Consider the following 17,813-nt stretch of genomic DNA (forward strand, 5'->3'; position numbering starts at 1 on the left):
TTGAGCCCCGTGTTGGGCGGAGAGCTCACTTGATTTAAAAAAAAAAAAACAATGAAAGTAACCGGAGTCTTGCTCTACATTTTACTGTGTAATCATGGCCGTTTCTGCTCTAGGCGACCTCTTGCCTGTGGGGCTGATCCGCTAGGCACCGGGTTGTTGGAGACCCAACGGGAAGGTAGGATGGCCTTCCCTCCTTTATGACGGGGCCGGGGCGCCCACATCCCATGAAAATGAGACGCTATGCTTTTCAAAGAGCATAGTGTTGTGGCTTCATGAAACAGGGGAGGTATCCTGTCCATTGGGCAGATGACATAACTTGGGCTCAAGAGATCAAGTGGTTTCTCCTGCTGAGAACAGAAGCTGGGGGGAAGAGCCGAGCCCCAAACCTGTTTCTGACCCCAGGCCTGGCTTCGCCTCGCCATCCTCCACACCTCATGCACCTAAGGGAGGGGCGTGGGGCACATAAAAATCATCGCAGTTCTCGTGGAGTGTGTGTGCGGTGAAAGGACAGGACCGCAAAAATTTCCAGACGGTGAATGAGGGCCCAGGGCGTTCGACCGGGAAGGCCGGGGTCAGGGAGAGCTGTAGGTGCCTCCGGCCCCCCTTCTGGGTTCCCGCTGCCCTTGGTCTGAGGGGCCCTCGAGGTACTCGTGTTTGGTGACTCCCTGGGACTCGGGGCCGAGGACATGCCTTCTTCAGCGTCCCCCGCCAGGACGCAGGGGAGGGCGGGGAGCACCCATGAAAGTGCCATCAGTAAACAAGGCCTCCCCATCTGTCAGCGCTGCTGCGAGAACAGACCACACAGAATCTGACAGGTGCTCCCCAAAGACGTCAGCCCCCTTCCTTACGCGCCGGCCTGGACGCCCCCGGACCCATCAGGCGCTTGTGGGGAGTCACCTGCCCCCCTCCGAGGACTGGTCCCCAGGGCTACTCACGTTCTTCCCCACGTCATCCTTGGAGCTCATGAGGTCTTCCATGTCTGTCCGAAGCTGCTTGTTCTGTCTCTCAAACTCCTCCTTGGCCTCCAGAGCTTCCTCGAGGGCCCGGGCCAGGGACAGGGCTTTGGTCTCCTTCTCTCTGGCCTCCGCCTCCGCGCGGTCTCGCTCTTCGGCATAGCGAGCGGAGATGTTCTTCTCTTCCGCTAACAGCTGTTGGGGGGCGGGGGGGGCGGCGGCGGGTTAATGCGGACAGCGGCTTCAAGAGCGACAGAACCACTTTGCCTTCTCTGCGTGTCCGACTTACAGTGAAGCACAGCACCAGATTAGGGCTGTTCTCCTATCTCTTTTTGCTTCTCTCCTTTTCCAACTTTCTACAGATGATTTTAAACCATAAGCCACCCAAGGGAGGGCGCTGCCAGGAGGAGACCGCATGCGGCGCCGGGGACCCACCTGGTCAAACTTCTTCTGCTTCTTCTCCAGGTTGGAGGCGATCTGGCGCTGGTGGTCCAGGTCCACCGTCAGGTCGTCGAGCTCCTGCTGCAGGCGGTTCTTGGTCTTCTCCAGCTTGTCGTAGGCCAGGGCCTTCTCCTCCAGGCGCTGGCCCAACGCCTCCGCATCTTTCAGAAGCTTCTTTCTGGCTTCTTCCAAACTCTCGATTGTTCCTAAGTCGTCATCTACTTTCTTCTTGGTGTCCGTGAGCTAGGTTTTACGGGAAGAGAGATGCGCGTCAAACAACCCCGTTGATGCTTACAGGTGAGGAATAGAGAGAAGGTGAGTTCGAAATCAACACCGTGTGACTTTGAGCAAAGGAACCTTCGAGTGTAACTGAATTTCTTAGCTAATAATCCACAAAGGGATGACTGGTTTGAATGGCGGACACGGTCCTAGGGCTTTATTTTAAATGCTTCCGGCACCATAACCACCAGCGTGGTATCGGCATGTGGCTGGGTCAAGGGAAAAACCCTTCTTGGGCTTAATTTAGTGCAGCCTAATTAACTGTCCCAAATGCAGATGGGACGACGCAGCGCGGCAGGGACAGGTAGGCCAGCGCGGCTTCTGGGCGGGGCGCGCGTGCACCTGGGACTGCAGGGCCAACACTTGTTTCTCCAGATTCTTCCTGGCCTCCTCCTCCTCCTCCTGCTGCTCCTGGAGACTGTTCTTCTCCTCCTCCAGCTGCCGGATGCGGCTGCTCAGGTTCAGTTTCTGGCGCGTCTCCTCCTGGAGAAGCTCCTGTTTGTTTTCGTGAGAGATCAAGACTGAAGTCACATCAGGCACCAAAAGAAAAACACCTCTTATAAAAAAACAACTTCACGTCACGAACACCAGAGCGCCTCGGTGCGTGCGCAATACCCAGTGACAGTAAGAGACGGAAAGGATTCAGAGACACATGTGATAATTTTATAAACGCTCCTACCGGAAATACTGCGTCATGCTGGTCGTTGAGGAACGGCAGCCCTGTCCACCTGGCGCCCGGGCCGCCTTCCCTGCTCCTCCTGCATCTTTGCGCTTTGGCAAATCCTCCCTCCGCTCCCCTGTCCCTTAGTTCAGGCAACTTGGCACTTCTCACTACCACCCCCTCTAGGATCGGGCCGCCCCTCCAGCGTCTGTCCTTTAATACTTTCTGCCAGACTCATTTTTCTAAAATGTCAATGCAAACGTGTCTTTCCCATTTACTTTCAGACTTGAAAGTTTTCAAAGGCACGCAGAGGGCTTTCTGTGCTGACCAGGATACGCCTCGTCACCACGTAAGCCCCCTTCTTTGTCTGAGATTTTTACCCCTGTATCCCCAGCATCTAGCAAACCCCCGTTCCTATAAAGTTAGAAAATTTAATACAAAGAAGATGTCAAACTCCAAGAAAAAAATGCTACGTTATTTTTATATCAAAGTCAATATCCTGATTTCTCTCAGACTGGAAGACACTCCCAAGGCACGTTTTGATACGGGATTTAACCATAGGATTTAGCGAGCTTCAACCTGTCCTTTTACGGTAGGGACTCTCTGTGAGGTCAGGGTCATGGAATTTCAGCCATAAGAAAACAGTCTTAGTGCAAATGGCCAGCGACGCTTGTGCGCGCAGGAGGATGGCTGCTTGGACCGCATCCCAGGCGGTGCCTGATGGTGCGAAGCAGGGACCAGGGGCTCCGCGTCGAGTTACGAGCTTCGGAGATTTCCTTAGTAGCAAGACGGTTCCAAATAAAAGTTGAGCATAAAACCAGAGATGATCAGAAAGCCATTCTGGGACCAGCTTGTAGACGCGAGACACAGCAGGGCTACCATCAGGGGCCCTCACCCCCCAGATTACCTGTGTGTCCTGCAGTTGAGACTCAAGACCAGCTGCATCCTTAGCAAATTTAATACCCTTCTTCTCTGCTTCTTCCAGAAGACTTGAAACATTGTCCAGTTCATTCTGCAAGGAGTACAAGATTCAGTTCATCAGTAAGCAAATAGGAAGGGTCCACATTCACCACTCTTAAATGCACACAAACAGCAATATTCGGGGGAAGGGGGTGATCCTGCAAACTGCCAAACCCAATTAAGGAAGACTTCCATCACGGAGGGCCTGCTACCTGCTGCCAGTGACCCAAGAGGCAGGCACGGCGCCAGCCGCTGCGGGACTACAGACAGGGAGGATTAGAACGGCGGAGCCCACACACGGAGTGGGGTTCTCCTAACTCTGCTTTACCATCTTGTTGTTCTATCCCGAAGGGACAGAAAGAACACTAAATCCTCCCAGGGATTGCTTTGCTGCGTGAAGAGGCTCTGAGATCAGCAGGTGTTGGATCTTGGTCCTTTTTCACACTAAGATGCATTAATCCTGTGTTGGGCGGGGTTGGGGGGTGGGGCAGTACATTCATATCTTTATAGAACTTGAAAACTTTATTATAATGGAGAGTCAAAGAAGTTTAACTCCTTAGTCTTCAGTCCAAAGTACTTTTGAGGCTTAAAGATCTGTTGGCACAGATTTATCATGAATATTCAGCTATCTCTTATGGTCAGATTTCATGAATAATGTGGTAACCACCCCCCCCAATCCCCATGGTATAAGACCTTTTGTAATCTTTTCTCAGGGACAGCGGGACACCCCCCCCCACTCTGGTTTGTCCCCCGGTCATATTAGCAAAGGGGAGGCGCACACAGTATACATGTGACCCAAGCCAAGGACATTTCTGTTTGTACTCATTTTAGCAACAGCCTCTGGAGAGCCCACGCGTCCGCGGCCCTGGCAACAGCGTGGTGGTGAAGAGCTCTGGACTCGACAGAGACCTCGCCTTCAGCTCTGGCTCCGGGAGCTGCCAGGGGAGTCGCCAGAGGGCAGCGCCCTCCTCCGCTTCTTTGAGGCGCCCAGACTCACCCAGGGGGCGCGGTGTGCGGATCGAAGGGGAGACCACCCCCAGGAGCCGGATGTAGGCTCAGCTCGCCTCCCCGCCACACAGATGGTAACACAGGGGAGCACTAACGCCGTTTAACATCTTCTCTTTTGAGAACACAGGAAAGAGTTAACAGAGGAGGCTGGGACTGCTCTCCTTAGAAGGGCCCGTGGCTGGCGTGTGGGAACCTAGACTTCCAGAAAGCGCCTACCATTCCCTAAAATAGAAAGGCTCACTGTGCCGAGGTGGCTGGTGTAAACACCGTGCGTTACGCTGAGCACCTGCTTCCCCTCTGGGATCTGAGACACTGGCGTGTGTCAGGCAGAGGGGCCCATGGGGCCAGCCCCCCACCACACGGCGAGCTTCCCCACGCACGTTCCAGCTCGCTGCGGGAGGAACGGGGCGCTGGGTGGGCCTGCCCCCCAAAGGACTGCCGGGAGCTCGCACGCGGTGTCCTCGGGGCCCCCCACCTTTCCCCTTTATTCACTTGCTTTGTTAATCCTTCCACTGTACGAACTAGGGCCACGAGCAGGACCACGCGCCGTGTCCCGGAGTCGGCCCAGCGAGTCGCTGACCCGCGGGCTGTCCTGGGTCCTGGGTGCCCGACAGTCGCGGTCCTGTGATTGGTTTTTAGCTCAGCAGCACAGAACGTACATCTCTCCTAACGGATATTCATCTGCTGCATCGGTTTTCCTAGCTGCATGCAAGTCCATCCTGCCCTGAGCCGAGATCAAGGGTTGGACGCTTATCCCACTGAGCCACCCAGGCGCCCCTGATTTTGATTTCTCTAGTTTTTAAAAATGGTACTTATTGATTTTAAGCCATCTCTGCAGCCGGCGTGGGGCTTGACCTCACGACCCCGAGGATCAGGAGTCACGCGCTCCTCTGGCTGAGCCGGCCGGGCGCCCTCACGCCGTCCATTCTTCAAGTATTAGTGAACCTGGAGCGGCTCACACTGGCCAGGGCCTGCGGAGGGGCGCGCCTGCCATGGGGGGGCCCGTGCAGAGCCCAGCGCCAGGCTGCCCCCGGCTTACCTGGAGCTTGTTTGCTTTCTCGGCCAGCTCCACGCGGAGTCTGTCCCCTTCCGACACCTTGGCGTGGAGTTCCTGCACCTGCGCGTCGAGTTTCTTCCTCTTGTGCTCGGACTCGGCCTTGACCTGCTGCAGCACCTTCACCTCGCACGCCAGTTCCTTGTTGTCGGTCTCCAGGCCCTGCTTGTTCTTCTCAAGATTCGCTTTGAACTAGGAGGCGAAGGAAGAGAAATGTGCTATTTTTAGAACATTCCATACAAGGCGCTGCTTTTTCCACTGGTGGGATCGCGCCCGCTCCGTGGTCTGCCATCAGCATCTGAATGAAAACCTCCGTTCTTCTCGGAGGGTGAAGTTTCTACAGCAGGGACGCCCTGGCGCACGCTGCCTGGGGGGCGCGGGGAGACCCGGATATTTAGGGGCTCACTGCACCATGGCCTTTATCCTTGTCAGCCCAGCGTGGGGGCGACAGACAGGGCGCATCTGTCCAAAGTGCCACCGTTCATTCACGTTACCCTTGGTGTAAGACACGTTCTGTTAGTTCAGAGAAGTATTTTTAACAAGGAGCTGCGAGTCTTGTTGCCGGGCTGAGACTAATGCGGTGTGTCAGACGAGTGCACACATGTTGGTGCAAGGCGGCTCACAACAGGCTGGCTCCCTGCAGGGGCCGCCCCGGGAGGACTCGGGACTGGGGACGGGCCCTCGAGGCCGTGCGGCGGGGGAGGGGGGGTTCCGTGGGGGCTCCAGGGCCACACTCCCCGGCTTCCCTCTCCCTGGCCGCTTACTGGCTGTGCGACCCTTGGGTAATCTCCGAACCCCGTCAGCAGAGTCTACCCCACAAGGTTGTAGTAAAAGTCAAAGGCAGCGCGCGTCGAGTACTCAGCGTGGCGACGGACGCATACGGATGCCGACGTCCGTTGGTGTTGCTATTGTGAGCGCGCAAATCAGAAGGTGGCATGTGGACGGGCAGGGGAGGAGTATGGGGAATAACGAGGAAGAAGGCTCATCTGCCCAGGGGTCAGAGCTGCACGAGATGAAGCGTGGAGCCGGGGGGAGGACGGGAAGCCGACGTGAGACAGGGGCGGCGACAGGCACAGTGGCCTGAGACAGACCAAGGGCAAGGATGGGCGAGGAGGGACGGGGAGGGGAGGCTAGGGGGCACGGGAAAAACCAACAGGACTCGGGGACTGGCTGGCAGCACGAGAGAGACATCAGACCGTTCGAGGTTCCTGAGCTCATCGTCAGGAGGGGACACTGGTGGGGGGACACCCTGGGAGGAGTGTGGGATTTGCAATGGCAGCCGGACCCACCCACTCATTAACACACACACACAACCACAGGCACGTGGCTCTTGGAGGTCGGCAGCCACCGGGAGCGTCCGAGCGACTCCGTACTGAGTGGACGGGCCGGGGGGGGTTCTGGGGGCGGTTTCCCACAGACGCGGACACGGGCGGCCCCCGCCTCTCTCACCCGCTTGGCCTGCTCGAGCTGCTCCAACAGCTCCTCCAGGGCCGTGGCATGCCTCTGCCGCACGTCCTGGATCTGAGCTTCGTGGCTCCTCGTCTCTTCTTCCAGAGCCTTCTTCAGCTCAGCCACCTCCTGTTCGCGCTTGGTGCTAGACAAACGTATTTTTAGAGAAAGCAGCTCAGAATCAGGGGACCGAGACGGAATTAAAAGGACATTTCTAGGGTGCTGTTTTGGTTTTAAGTATGCTCGGCTTTCCCCAGAGGTGACAGACGTGGGCTCAGTTATGGCTCTCACGTTTGCCAAGTCCGGGACCTCGCACAGCTCGAACTCTGGACCTCGGTTTCTCCATCTGCACCCTAGGGTCTCGGGAGGCCGCTGTGAGACTCGCATGTGGGAAGCGCCCGGCACAGGGCCTGGCCTCTAACAGCGCTCAGTACATTCGGGATGTTGTTATGGTCACGGAAAATATATCACGTTAATTCCTTTGAAAGAATTATTGGGCCTGTGACGACAATCAGACGCGGGCCTCGGACTGCTCTGGGCAGCCCGGTTGCCTGGCAGACGCGAGATGCCACAGCGCTAGCTGACCTCTCAGCGAAACTGGAAAGGGTGAATCTGAAGAGGTTTCAAAAGCTAAGGGGCAGCCAAAAGCTAAGGGACACTGCGTCCCGACAAAGGCGGGACTCTAACCATCCTGGGAGGTGGACCCCCTCCCGAGACTCCATCAGGAGGTGGCTGAGGCTGGGAGGAGGGACAGGAAACTAGAGGCAGGCGCAGGGGCCCCACTCTGGACGTACAAGGTCTCCGGAGTTTGGAGGGGCCAGAGCCTGGGCTCTGAATGTCCTGAGATGAACGGAGGTCTCCTCTAACCTAAACTTGGGGACTAAAGATCGCGGGAGCGTTAAGTGTCTTTATGTGGCTTTCCAGTACTTTTATGATTTGCTCTAACACACGGTGGGTAGGCTGAAAGACCGAGGTGGTTTCGCTAACTAAGAAGAGACTTCACAAATCCGTCCATCTGAGCACATGGCTTGGTAAAGACCGAAGCTGCTCAAGGCTGCAGGACATCGGGACACGGAGGAGCTGTGACCTGCCAACCCTCCTGAAGAATAAGTCTATGGTTCCAAACACGTGAGCGGGACAGTGACTTGGGGGTGGACCCCGTGGGCACATTCTCCTCCCTCTCCCAGTGGATTGGGGGGCCCGGGGGCTGCTGGCTCTGGGGTCACAGGGCAGCCGGACGGAAGGGATCAGCGAAGGTTCTCTGGTCTAGCCGGGCTCAGCCGCAAGCTTGCTGGTCGGGCCCCGTCCCCGCGGGCTCCTCGAGACGAAGGGACCGGCCGAGGGGGACGGACGCCGGAGCGAGCGCCGGGCCCGACAGACGCCCCGACAGGCGCACACACTCCGTCTGGTGACCTCAGCTCACCCCAGCGCGTGACCAGCACTTCCGTGGAAGCCGCAGCCCTCCTGCCGTCCGAGCGCCGTCCCTCCGGGGAAGAGTCCCGCCCAACTCCCACTAGCCCTCCTCCCCCTCCAGGCGGATCAAGCCAGCAGCCCCCCGGCTCTCCGGGCAAGTCCCCCGAGAGCGACGCGCCGAGTCCGCTGCAGGCGCTGGGTGTGCTGAGGACGGTGACCGTCCGCGACCCCCGGGATTCAGAATGCCCAGGGACGAACCGGCTGGGGGGCAGGGGTTCCTCAGCGAGAGGTGCGCACGGCCGTGGTTTTAATAAATATGCACGTGTGCTTGTCTTTTTCATTTTTTGGCAAGAGTGAACGGAAGAAATGATCAGAGCCTTTTTTCTATTGTGGCCAAAAGTCTGGCTGAGAACGGGTATTTCAACAAAGTCCAGTTCAGCGGTTTCCAGGTTTTGAAAGCAGACGTTTTACAGAGAAGACCAGAACTTAACGTTGCCGGCAGCAGAGCTGTTCTGCGGGGGGGTTGGGGTGGGACTCGGGGCGGGGAGGCCTGCCTGGCTCAGACGGGCTCCAGCAGAGCTCCCCCCAGCTGTCTCGGGGGACGCAAGCTCCGCGTGCATTCACGGACAAAGTCCCTGGCACATCGTTGGGCTCCCCGCCTCTGCTTCTTCACCCCCGACACCCACAACCTGACCTCCGCCTCCCGGGCACACCCGTGACGTCAGTCTCCGGCCACGCCCCCTGGTGAGCCCACCCTTGTCCTCCAGGGAAGGGCACCCCCAGGTTTCCCTCCTGGGGGCTCCAGGTCGTCTCCTCCCTCTCTGCCCACACCTGTCTTCTGCGCCTCCTGCTTTATTCCAGGCCTTCCGGGAGGACAGCCTGGAGCAGCCCCGGCCGGTGTGCGTGTGCGTGCACGAACGCACGCCTGTGCACGCAGCCAGCCACGTCTAGTGGCCAAGGCATCCGGGGGGGCCTCATGCCCCTGGCAGCTCGAGCCTTCAGGGAGCGGACGGTCGAGAAGAGGCCCAGGCAGCCACGTGGGAGGTCCCGTCAGTGGCTCGTGGGAGCCCCTCTGCCCCGCCTGCTCCCCGGCCTGCCGCTCTCGCTCTCCTGTGGCCTCTGGGGGGGCTGGTGAACTGGGGCTTCGGCACGTGCACCTTCTCCGGCCGTGCGCACCCGTGCCTGGGGCCATCGGCTCACCAGTCACACAGCACACGCCTCTGCCCAACGCGCACTCCTGTCCGGGGACCTGCCCTCGCCCTTCTCTCTCTGCGAGCGTGAGCGCGTACCTCCCTTCTCATCTGCCCGCCCGCAGCCTGAGCGCCCCTGATCTCCCCCCATTCTGCGTCTGGCCCTCCCGTCCCGTGACCCTCTCTCTAGGCCTCTCACCCGGGCTGCGCGCCTGCCCCGCGGGATCCCACCCCGCCCTGCACACGTCCGTCTGCTGGTTCACTCGCCCCCATGCGGGATGGTTTCTGACCCCGGCTATTCTGTTCCCGTTCCACCTGCCGTAGGGAGAGAAACAGCCAAACTAACAACAGAAGGGAAATCCTGCACCTCCCAAGGACGGCCAGCACGTCCGGAGCCTTTCCGCCCGACGCCACTCACCGGAGTTCCTGCTGGGCCGCGGTGGTGTCCAGAGTGTCCTCCAGTTCTGTCTTCAGAGCCTCCAGCTCCTCACTCAGGTCCCTCTTCTGCTTTTCTGCCTTGTTCCGCGAAGCCTTCTCAGATTCGAAGTCTTCCTGGAGCTCGGCGATTTGGGCCTGCAGCTCCCGCACCACCTTGAGAGCGTTGTTCTTGTGGAGCGTCTCGTCGTCCCCCCTGTGAAGACATCCAGAGGGACCGTGTCCGGGCGACGCCCCCCCGAGAGCCAGGAGCAGCAGACCCCGCAGCGGACTCGAGCCCAGCCCCTCTCCAAAGGGCGACAATTCTCCGTTAAAAGGAAGGACAGGCTCATTTTCACGATCAGAATAGAAAAAAGTTCCCTCTCGAGCAAAGTGTCAGAACGAGAACACCGCTCAGGGTGGCACCAGGCCAAAGTGTCCGGCCTACAGTGAATCCAGACATGCTCCTGGGACGCAGGGGGAGGCGCGACATGCCACCCTCACCCCCGCCGTCCCCCCTCGGCTCAGTGCCGGCAGACCCTCTGCCTGGAGTCGAGGGAAGGGGCGCTGGGGGACGGGATAGCCCGTGTGGACAGCTGTGTTCCTGGATTCTAGCTCTCACCTCTAAGAGGAAAAGCAGAGTCTGGCCAAACTAAGACCGACTGTGAGGGACGACTGGAAAGAAAATTCTGTTACGAGATGTACTCGGTTGTAATAAATTATGACCACGTAGCCAAGTGGTTATACATATACTTAGTATCCGTAATTTCCATTCTAAAAGGGAATGCTTTAGAACTGAACAACAAATCACACTCTAAGTGTGGGGGGTCATCTCTGAAAAGGGATTTCCTCTCGACTTCTAAAACGCACCGTGAAATTCATTTCTACTATACAGAAACCAAAACATTTGCTATGGTAAAATAATGTCTTCTGGGGTGGATTTCTGGGGACCTCGTGACACGACTCAGGCGTCTGACGTGTGAAGCCCCCGGCTGGTTTATGTGAGCTTCCTGCTAACCTGACGCAAGTCAGGGACTCCCGGGTCCCCAGGCGCCTCCGTCATACCCACGACAAGGAGGCTACGTGCCCCCGGCCCCGGGTCTCTGCCCAGCCCAGACGCGAGGGGCTTGGTGGGGGGCGCCGCCTATGGCGGGGGCGGCTCAGGGGACAGCGCGGGGCCGGACGCAGACCTGGCCAGCGCGCCCTGTAGCTCCTCCTCCTTCTTGACCAGCTGGACCTTGAGCTCGTCGATCTGCGCCTGGAGCTCAGCGATCTGGTCCTGCAGGTCGGTGGTCTCCCCGTCCAGTTTTCTCTTGGCCTTTTCCAGCTCCTGACGCGTCTTCTCTTCCTTCTTTAGGCGTTCTGTAAGGCCAGAGCCGAGAGAAGCTCTTCAATGCCCACGAACGGTGCGCCGGACGAACAAATTCAAACTACAGACCGACTGAAGTCGAAAACCAGCCGTTTGACTCAAAAGCAGGTCATCGCACAGCCGTTAGCATCAAATCGAAGGCGAGAGAAGTCAGTGGGAGGATGGAATTTCGGGGAAGATACTGGGGGGGGGGGTTCTTAAGGATGTCCCTTTGTGGGAAGTGACCCAGACCCTCTCACGCTGCATCCATCGCCGGGCCCACGTTTGCGGACTGCCCGTCACCCCATGCCCCCTCCCCGGGCATCCCCGGCTGCAAGCAGGACCGCAGCTCCCAGGCAGTAGGGGGAGGGGACGGAGTGCAGGCAGAGGGTCCTGTGATTGCGGCCCTCCCTGCCACCGCTCCCCAGGGACTCCTCAACCACGCCGGGGATCCCTCCCGCCCCACGGTGGTCCTCCGGCCGGCACAGGCTGATCACACGGGTGCGAAGAGCAGGTGCGTGCACCCTGGGTCCTCCCCTAGCAGAAGAACCCCGCTCCGGCAAGATCGGCTTATGACGACCCCTCACCCCGGCATCCTCCCTCGTCTATACTCAACGACAAGACAACAAAACCCTGGGCAGGGGTTTAAACGACCGCTCGCTTTCCGGCCACTAAGAAAGCAGAGTGTTGAGAAGGTGCAGTCGGGGCCCGGGGCCCTCCTCCTGCAGTGTAGACGCCAGAGTCTGGCCCGGGGAGCGACCTTAACTACAAAGGAGCGAAAGCCCGTCGTGAACGCTTGCAGGCGACAGGCTAGGCAGGACACGGTAACTGCAAACAGTCAGAACTGGATCCAAACGGATCAACCGGCGTGCGCGTCTTCCGTCAGTTACTGCTCTGTCGGGGGTACGGAAAAACCCGCAGGGGCCCGGCCTCCGTTTCTCCGACCCCAAACACTGACCTTCTAGATCCGAGATCATCACTTCCTGCTTATTCCTGATTTTGGCCAAGTTTTTGGCCTTTTCTTCCTCCTCAGCCAGCTGAGAGGAGCACTCCGCGATGCGGTCTTCCATGAGCTTCTTTTCCTGAGGACAAAGAACCGACTGCTTCGGAGAAGGCCTTCCAAATCCCCCCTCGGGGGCCTGGTCTTGCTCAGAAAATGGGTGCTCGTGCCCCCCCCCCCCCACACCCCCCAGCAGGTCCCACCACTCTGCAGAGGGGGAGCCCTGCGGCTGGTGCAGGGGATGATGGGGCCTGTGTGGACGGGGCCTGGTCACCGAGCAGGGATCAGCGCGTGCGAGACGCACACATCAAACGTCTGGAGGTGGATTTAAATAATTAAACAGTTCTTGTCTTTAGAAATCTATACACGTAGAGCCTTAGAAGAGAAAAGTATGTAAATGAACCCGAATTCTTGAGAATTTCCCGCCGGATGCCCCTTCCAGTGAGTGCATCCACTTTGTAACGGAAATACTCTCTTACTTTGATAAATTTGGAGTTCTGGTCCTCGAGAAGCAGGATCTCCTCTTCCATCTTCTTGATTTTAGCCTCTGCCGTCACCTTTTCCAGCTGGAGTTTTTGGCGAGCGCCTTCCTCCTCGTCCAGTTGCTCTTCCAAGTCCTTGGGAAGCAGAAAACACAGTCAGCGCCCACCTGCCCCACAACGTCCTGCCGCGCTAACCCCCAGAGGTGCGCACGCTAATGTCAAACACCGATTTTTGGTTTTCAGAAGGGCAAGGACATCCTGAGGCGTCACGGCGTGAGCCCACCTCCACGCGGGTGGGATCCCAGGGTTTACAGCCGATACGGTAACACACTTCGATTTCCCACCCTGCCTCGCTGTCTGTAGTAAACAGACGCAACCGAACAGGGTTCTATACAAATCAACGAATGGCCAGTTCCAGAAATTTACCCTGGTTGATTCTGGAACGAGACCCGTGTAAAAATGATGAACATGTTACTACGAAAAGCCTCCAAGACACGCCGGAGCGCATGGCAGCATGCGGAACCCGGCACAGACGCGGCCCATGGGCTCTCCCCCCGCCCCCATGTGCCCCCAGCTCCCCCCAACCCCCAACTCCGGGTCATCTTGAAGCAAATCCCAAACCTCGGATTTTCTCTGTAAAACCTTCCAGCTGTCTCTCTAAAACATAAAGACCTCTTAAAAATGCATTTGTTCGTTTGCACTAGAACCCAAGTAAGGTTCACACACCATGACTAAAAATCCTCTAGAGATGCCTGCGTGTGTCCGTCCCTCCCTCCCTCGCTGTTTGTTTTTGAAACAAAACGGAACAGGTCCTTTGTCCTACAGTTTCCCACACTCTGCTTTCTGTCAGGTGCCCCCCTGCACCGCACACTCCTAGCTTCACAAAAGCAGTGAATATAACGGTGTGTTCAGTGTAAGGTCTTTTCTTTTTAAAGATTTATCTGAGAGCGACAATGAGCAGGGGGAGGGTCAGGGGGGAGAGAGCATCCCAAGCAGACTCCCGCTGAGCACAGAGCTGGATGGGGGGGCTCAATCTCACGACCCTGAGATCATGACCTGAGCCGAAATCAAGAGTTGGATGCTTAACTGACTGAGCCACCCAGGTGCCCCTATAATTTCAATTAATAAGCGAATCCATATAATCTGCTTAGAAATCTACGCAAGCAACATAACAGCAGTAACGGGGGTGGATGAGAGGGAGTCACTAGGTTTTCCACAATAATCATTTATCGATGATGTCATCAGGAAATTCATGTTAAAAACAAAATCACACCAAAACCAGCTCCAGTAGTTTTGTTGCAAAGGGTACAGATCAGAAGCTCCTCAAAGCCTCACAGGTCAGAAAAATGACAGAAGAGGGACCAACGAGGTGGAGTTATCCCAGGGACCATCGTCCCTGGGAGATCCTGACTTCTGATACATCTGCTTTCCTCGGATAGAGGAAAAAGGGAAAAAAAAAATCACCTACTTTTGGAATGTGTCTGAATGAATTTACACATCACAGAAGGAGATGATAAATTCGGATAGAAGTGCCAAAACGAGAAGTCAAAAAAGAGTCTAGTAAAGAACGAGATAGAATGTCCTGGAAAAGGAAAACACAATGCGAAGTCTGCTGCTCTATGAGGACATATTGGTTTTCCTAGAGAGACTAAAGAAATGCAGGCATTTTGGGGCACCTTGGTGGCATCCGACTCGATTTTGGCTCGGGTCATGGTCTTGGGGTCATGAGATCAAGTTCTGTGTTGGGCTCTGCGCTCAGCATGGATTCTGGGGGAGATTTTCTCTCTCCCTCTGACCCTCCTCCCACTCGTTCTCTCTCTCTTAAATAAATCTTAAAAAAAATAAAAAAAAAAAGAGGACGCCTGGGGGGCTCAGTCGGTTAAACTTCTGCCTTGAGCTCAGGTCATGATCCCAGGATCCTGGGATCGAGCCCCGCATCGGGCTCCTTGCTCAGCAGGGAGTCTGCTTCTCCCTCTGCCTGCCGCTCCCCCTGCTTGTGGTCTCTCTCTCTCTCTCTTTGCAAATAAATAGAAATGCAGGCATTTCACGTGAGGGTACTGAAATCAAGGCTGAGGACACTGGAGGGGACTTTGGGTGTCCTTGTCCCACATGAATCAAATGTTATTTCCGAGACGAGCACATGCTCTTCAAGAGGAAAGAAAATCGAAACTGCTGGTAACACCCCTAAGGAGAGCGCTCGACGGACGGTGAATACTCTAGGTCTCTGTATACTCCAATATAAAATCACGCACGTGAATTTATGTTATAGAAATGTGTTTTTTGTTGGGTCTTACTCGGTCTACGCTGCTTTGCAACCATCCTTAGTTGCACATTAAGGGATCGCCACGAAAATACACCTCTTCTTACTTATAACCGGATGGTCCTACCCTACCATGGCTTAACAATCCCCGACTGTGAAGGTAATTAGATGGCTCGCATCGATTTACGCTTAGAATAAAGTCCCAGAACTAGAATCGCCGGGTGAACGTGCACTTTTTGCAGGTTTGGGGATATTCTGCTCACCTATTAGGAGGTGTGCTGGAAAGCGTCTGTGCTGAACAACGGCAAGTCTCCGGATGAGATACTGCATGGCGTGTTTGCCAAGGAAGTAACGTGCTATCTTTTCTGGGTCTGAGAAATGCCTGAATTCCCTGCGCTTTGCTAACACAAGCTACAGGGTGAGAAAAAATTCAAGGAGAGACCCGGAAGGAAGTTCGGTGCTGGACCCATGAAGGGATGGTGGCTATTGGGACGCCCGGACCCTCAGGAACGTATTCGGGAGGTTGGATGTGGGAGGTCAGGAGAGGATGAGGGTGCGTCCTGGGGCGCGGGCCGGGGAAGCACGGTCCGCACCGTGTGTCTGGGCGTTCAACTGCAGGTACAGCGAGAGGACGGCCTACATCCTGATAAGGCATCCCGATAAGGAAGGGCTGAGGGTTTTATTCTGATTCCTGGCCACCTCCTGGGTCAGGGCCGAGCACGTCTCACGAACCACACCACCTGACAGAGGCCTATTAGGGAACGGAGTGAGCAATGCCATGATTAATGACAACACGGGACAAAGGAGGTCCCAGCGTGTTCCTATTCTGAATCCCTGTGTGCCGCTATCTCAGGACGTAAAAATAACAGATCTGTGCTGGAAGACAATCTATTCCTCGTGCACTTGCAGCGATGGTCCTCTGTGAAGGGCCGGACCTGGGACCTTGACTCCTGTCGCTCGTCCCCGGACACGATCCAAAGCCACAGCTTCTACTCACCTTATGCAGCAGAACCACCTGGGAAGCCCAAAACATAACCGGAAATAAAGACTATCATACCCACCTGAATATGCGCTTGCATTTTCTTCTTTTCATTCTGGAGGATTTGGTTTCTTTCTTCTTCTTCTTCGACCCTGGATTCCAAGTCATGGAGAATCTCCTCTAGTTCTTGCTTCTTGGCGGCAAGCCTGGCCCTCATCTCCTCTGCCTCGGCGAAGAGCTCCGTCTCGGCTTGCAGCTGCTCCGTGAGGATGTTCTTCTCTTCCAGAAGCTGTGATCACAAAGAAGTGCCTGGCACAGTCATTTGCTGCGCCCCCACCCCCGCGCCCACACCGGACACAGTCACCATGATTTCAGTGGCCACTGTTCGACAGCAAAGAAACCGAGGGTTAAAAATATGTAACATCGGGGCGCCTGGGTGGCTCAGCCGTTAAGCGTCTGCCTTCGGCTCAGGTCGTGATCCCAGGGTCCTGGGATCGAGCCCCGCATCGGGCTCCCTGCTCGGCGGGAAGCCTGCTTCTCCCTCTCCCACTCCCCCTGCTTGTGTTCCCCCTCTCGCTGTGTCTCTCTCTGTCAAATAAATAAATAAAATCTTTTAAAAAAAATATGTAACATCGCTGGCAAAACTTTCGGATATTCCATAGCTACAGCACAACAAGCTAGATGAAAACGGTTTTGGTTGCTTCTGGGGTCTCAGGCTATCCCGAGTAACACTTACTCGAGTCATGCTACTTTCTTCTATGAAGGTCACGGACAAAGGGAGAGGGAAACTGTGGGTCACATGCGTTCACGGTGACGGCCGAGGCGGGCTGGTTTGGAGGGAGAGTCCCGCCTTCATCCTTCACCTTCCTGGCCCTGATGCTACTACTCTGTGACCCTCGTCTACAAACGTGGCCCGGGGCGGCGCCTGTCACTTCTCCTCCCAAATGCCTGTGCTTTGGGGAGCAGTGAGGACGCGGCGGAGGGCCAGACGCCGCGGCGGGTCGGGTCCCGGGCGGGTGGGGGGGTGGGGGTGAGGGTCCCCGCCGCGGCCGCACGCGCACCTGCTGGTGCTTCCTCTCCATCTCCTCCAGCTCGCCCTCCACCTTCGTCTGCCTCTCCTTCACCTTCAGCAGCTCCTCGTCTTTGGCCTGCAGCTCCTCCTCCTGGCGGGTCACCTGCAGGAGCGGCTTCACCTGCGACGGAAGCGGGGCGTGAGGGCGGCGGAGGGGGAGGGGGCGCGCCGATCCAGCCCCCCCACCCTCCCGGGGAGGGGGCGCGTGCGCGGGGGGCCCACCTTCGTGAAGACCCGCCACCACTGCCAGTGCCGGAGCTTCAGGTAGGCGGCGCAGTTCCGCTGCAGGACCTTGAGCGCGCTCAGCTGCTGCTGCTTCTTGGCGAAGGCCCTGCGGAACCCGGAGCAGGTCAGGGCGGGGCGGGGCGGGCCCGCGTGCGCTCCCCGCGCCCATGAACCGCCGAGGAACCCCTGCTCTCCCGCGGCGGTGAGGACGCCGACACCGACCCTCCCCATCCTCCCCTTGCTGGCGCTCCGGACCCTCCAGCAGCGACTGCTTTTCCTTTCCATCGGCCCCCCTTCCCCAGGTGACTTCCCTCCTCCTCCCCCCACTCTGCAGCCCCGCACGCGGTGGGGCTAATGCCTCGCGTTTACAGACAAGGGCCCAAGAAGTCAGGACACGCAGATGCGCCTCGAACCCCAATCTCGTCGTCACCAAGTCTGGGCTCTCCCACCTCTCCGTGCTGCCTTCTCCGGCCGCACGGCCGAGACCCACTTGTAACTGTCCGGGCTCGAGTATTTTCAATTTCTCGCTCGCCTTCGAGAACAGAGCTCCCTTTCTGAAGCCCCACCTCCCGTCTCTTGCCAAAACAAGCCCCAAGCCCCCGGCCAAGTTCGCTGTGCTGCCCCT

The 17,813-nt window shown here is 57.2% G+C and overlaps 1 protein-coding gene across 1 annotated transcript in view; it reads right to left on the bottom strand.

Moving 5' to 3' along the window:
• The window catches only part of MYH10 (myosin heavy chain 10), a 124,725-nt gene that overhangs the window by 14,619 nt on the left and 92,293 nt on the right, over positions 1–17,813 (bottom strand). The window contains exons 21-33 of the mRNA XM_034989584.1: positions 17,186–17,294; positions 16,953–17,084; positions 15,974–16,180; positions 12,650–12,787; positions 12,129–12,252; positions 11,013–11,184; positions 9,827–10,039; positions 6,806–6,950; positions 5,342–5,548; positions 3,242–3,346; positions 2,016–2,168; positions 1,389–1,637; positions 936–1,148 (exon numbers count right to left, since the gene is read on the bottom strand). Of these exons, the coding sequence (XP_034845475.1) occupies positions 936–1,148; positions 1,389–1,637; positions 2,016–2,168; positions 3,242–3,346; positions 5,342–5,548; positions 6,806–6,950; positions 9,827–10,039; positions 11,013–11,184; positions 12,129–12,252; positions 12,650–12,787; positions 15,974–16,180; positions 16,953–17,084; positions 17,186–17,294 (2,167 nt within the window). The remainder of the gene's footprint in view (positions 1–935; positions 1,149–1,388; positions 1,638–2,015; positions 2,169–3,241; positions 3,347–5,341; positions 5,549–6,805; positions 6,951–9,826; positions 10,040–11,012; positions 11,185–12,128; positions 12,253–12,649; positions 12,788–15,973; positions 16,181–16,952; positions 17,085–17,185; positions 17,295–17,813) is intronic.

The sequence above is a fragment of the Mirounga leonina genome, unplaced genomic scaffold (assembly GCF_011800145.1).
Source record: "Mirounga leonina isolate KUSES-001 unplaced genomic scaffold, KU_Mleo_1.0 Mir_488, whole genome shotgun sequence".
In the NCBI taxonomy this organism is placed as follows: domain Eukaryota; kingdom Metazoa; phylum Chordata; class Mammalia; order Carnivora; family Phocidae; genus Mirounga; species Mirounga leonina.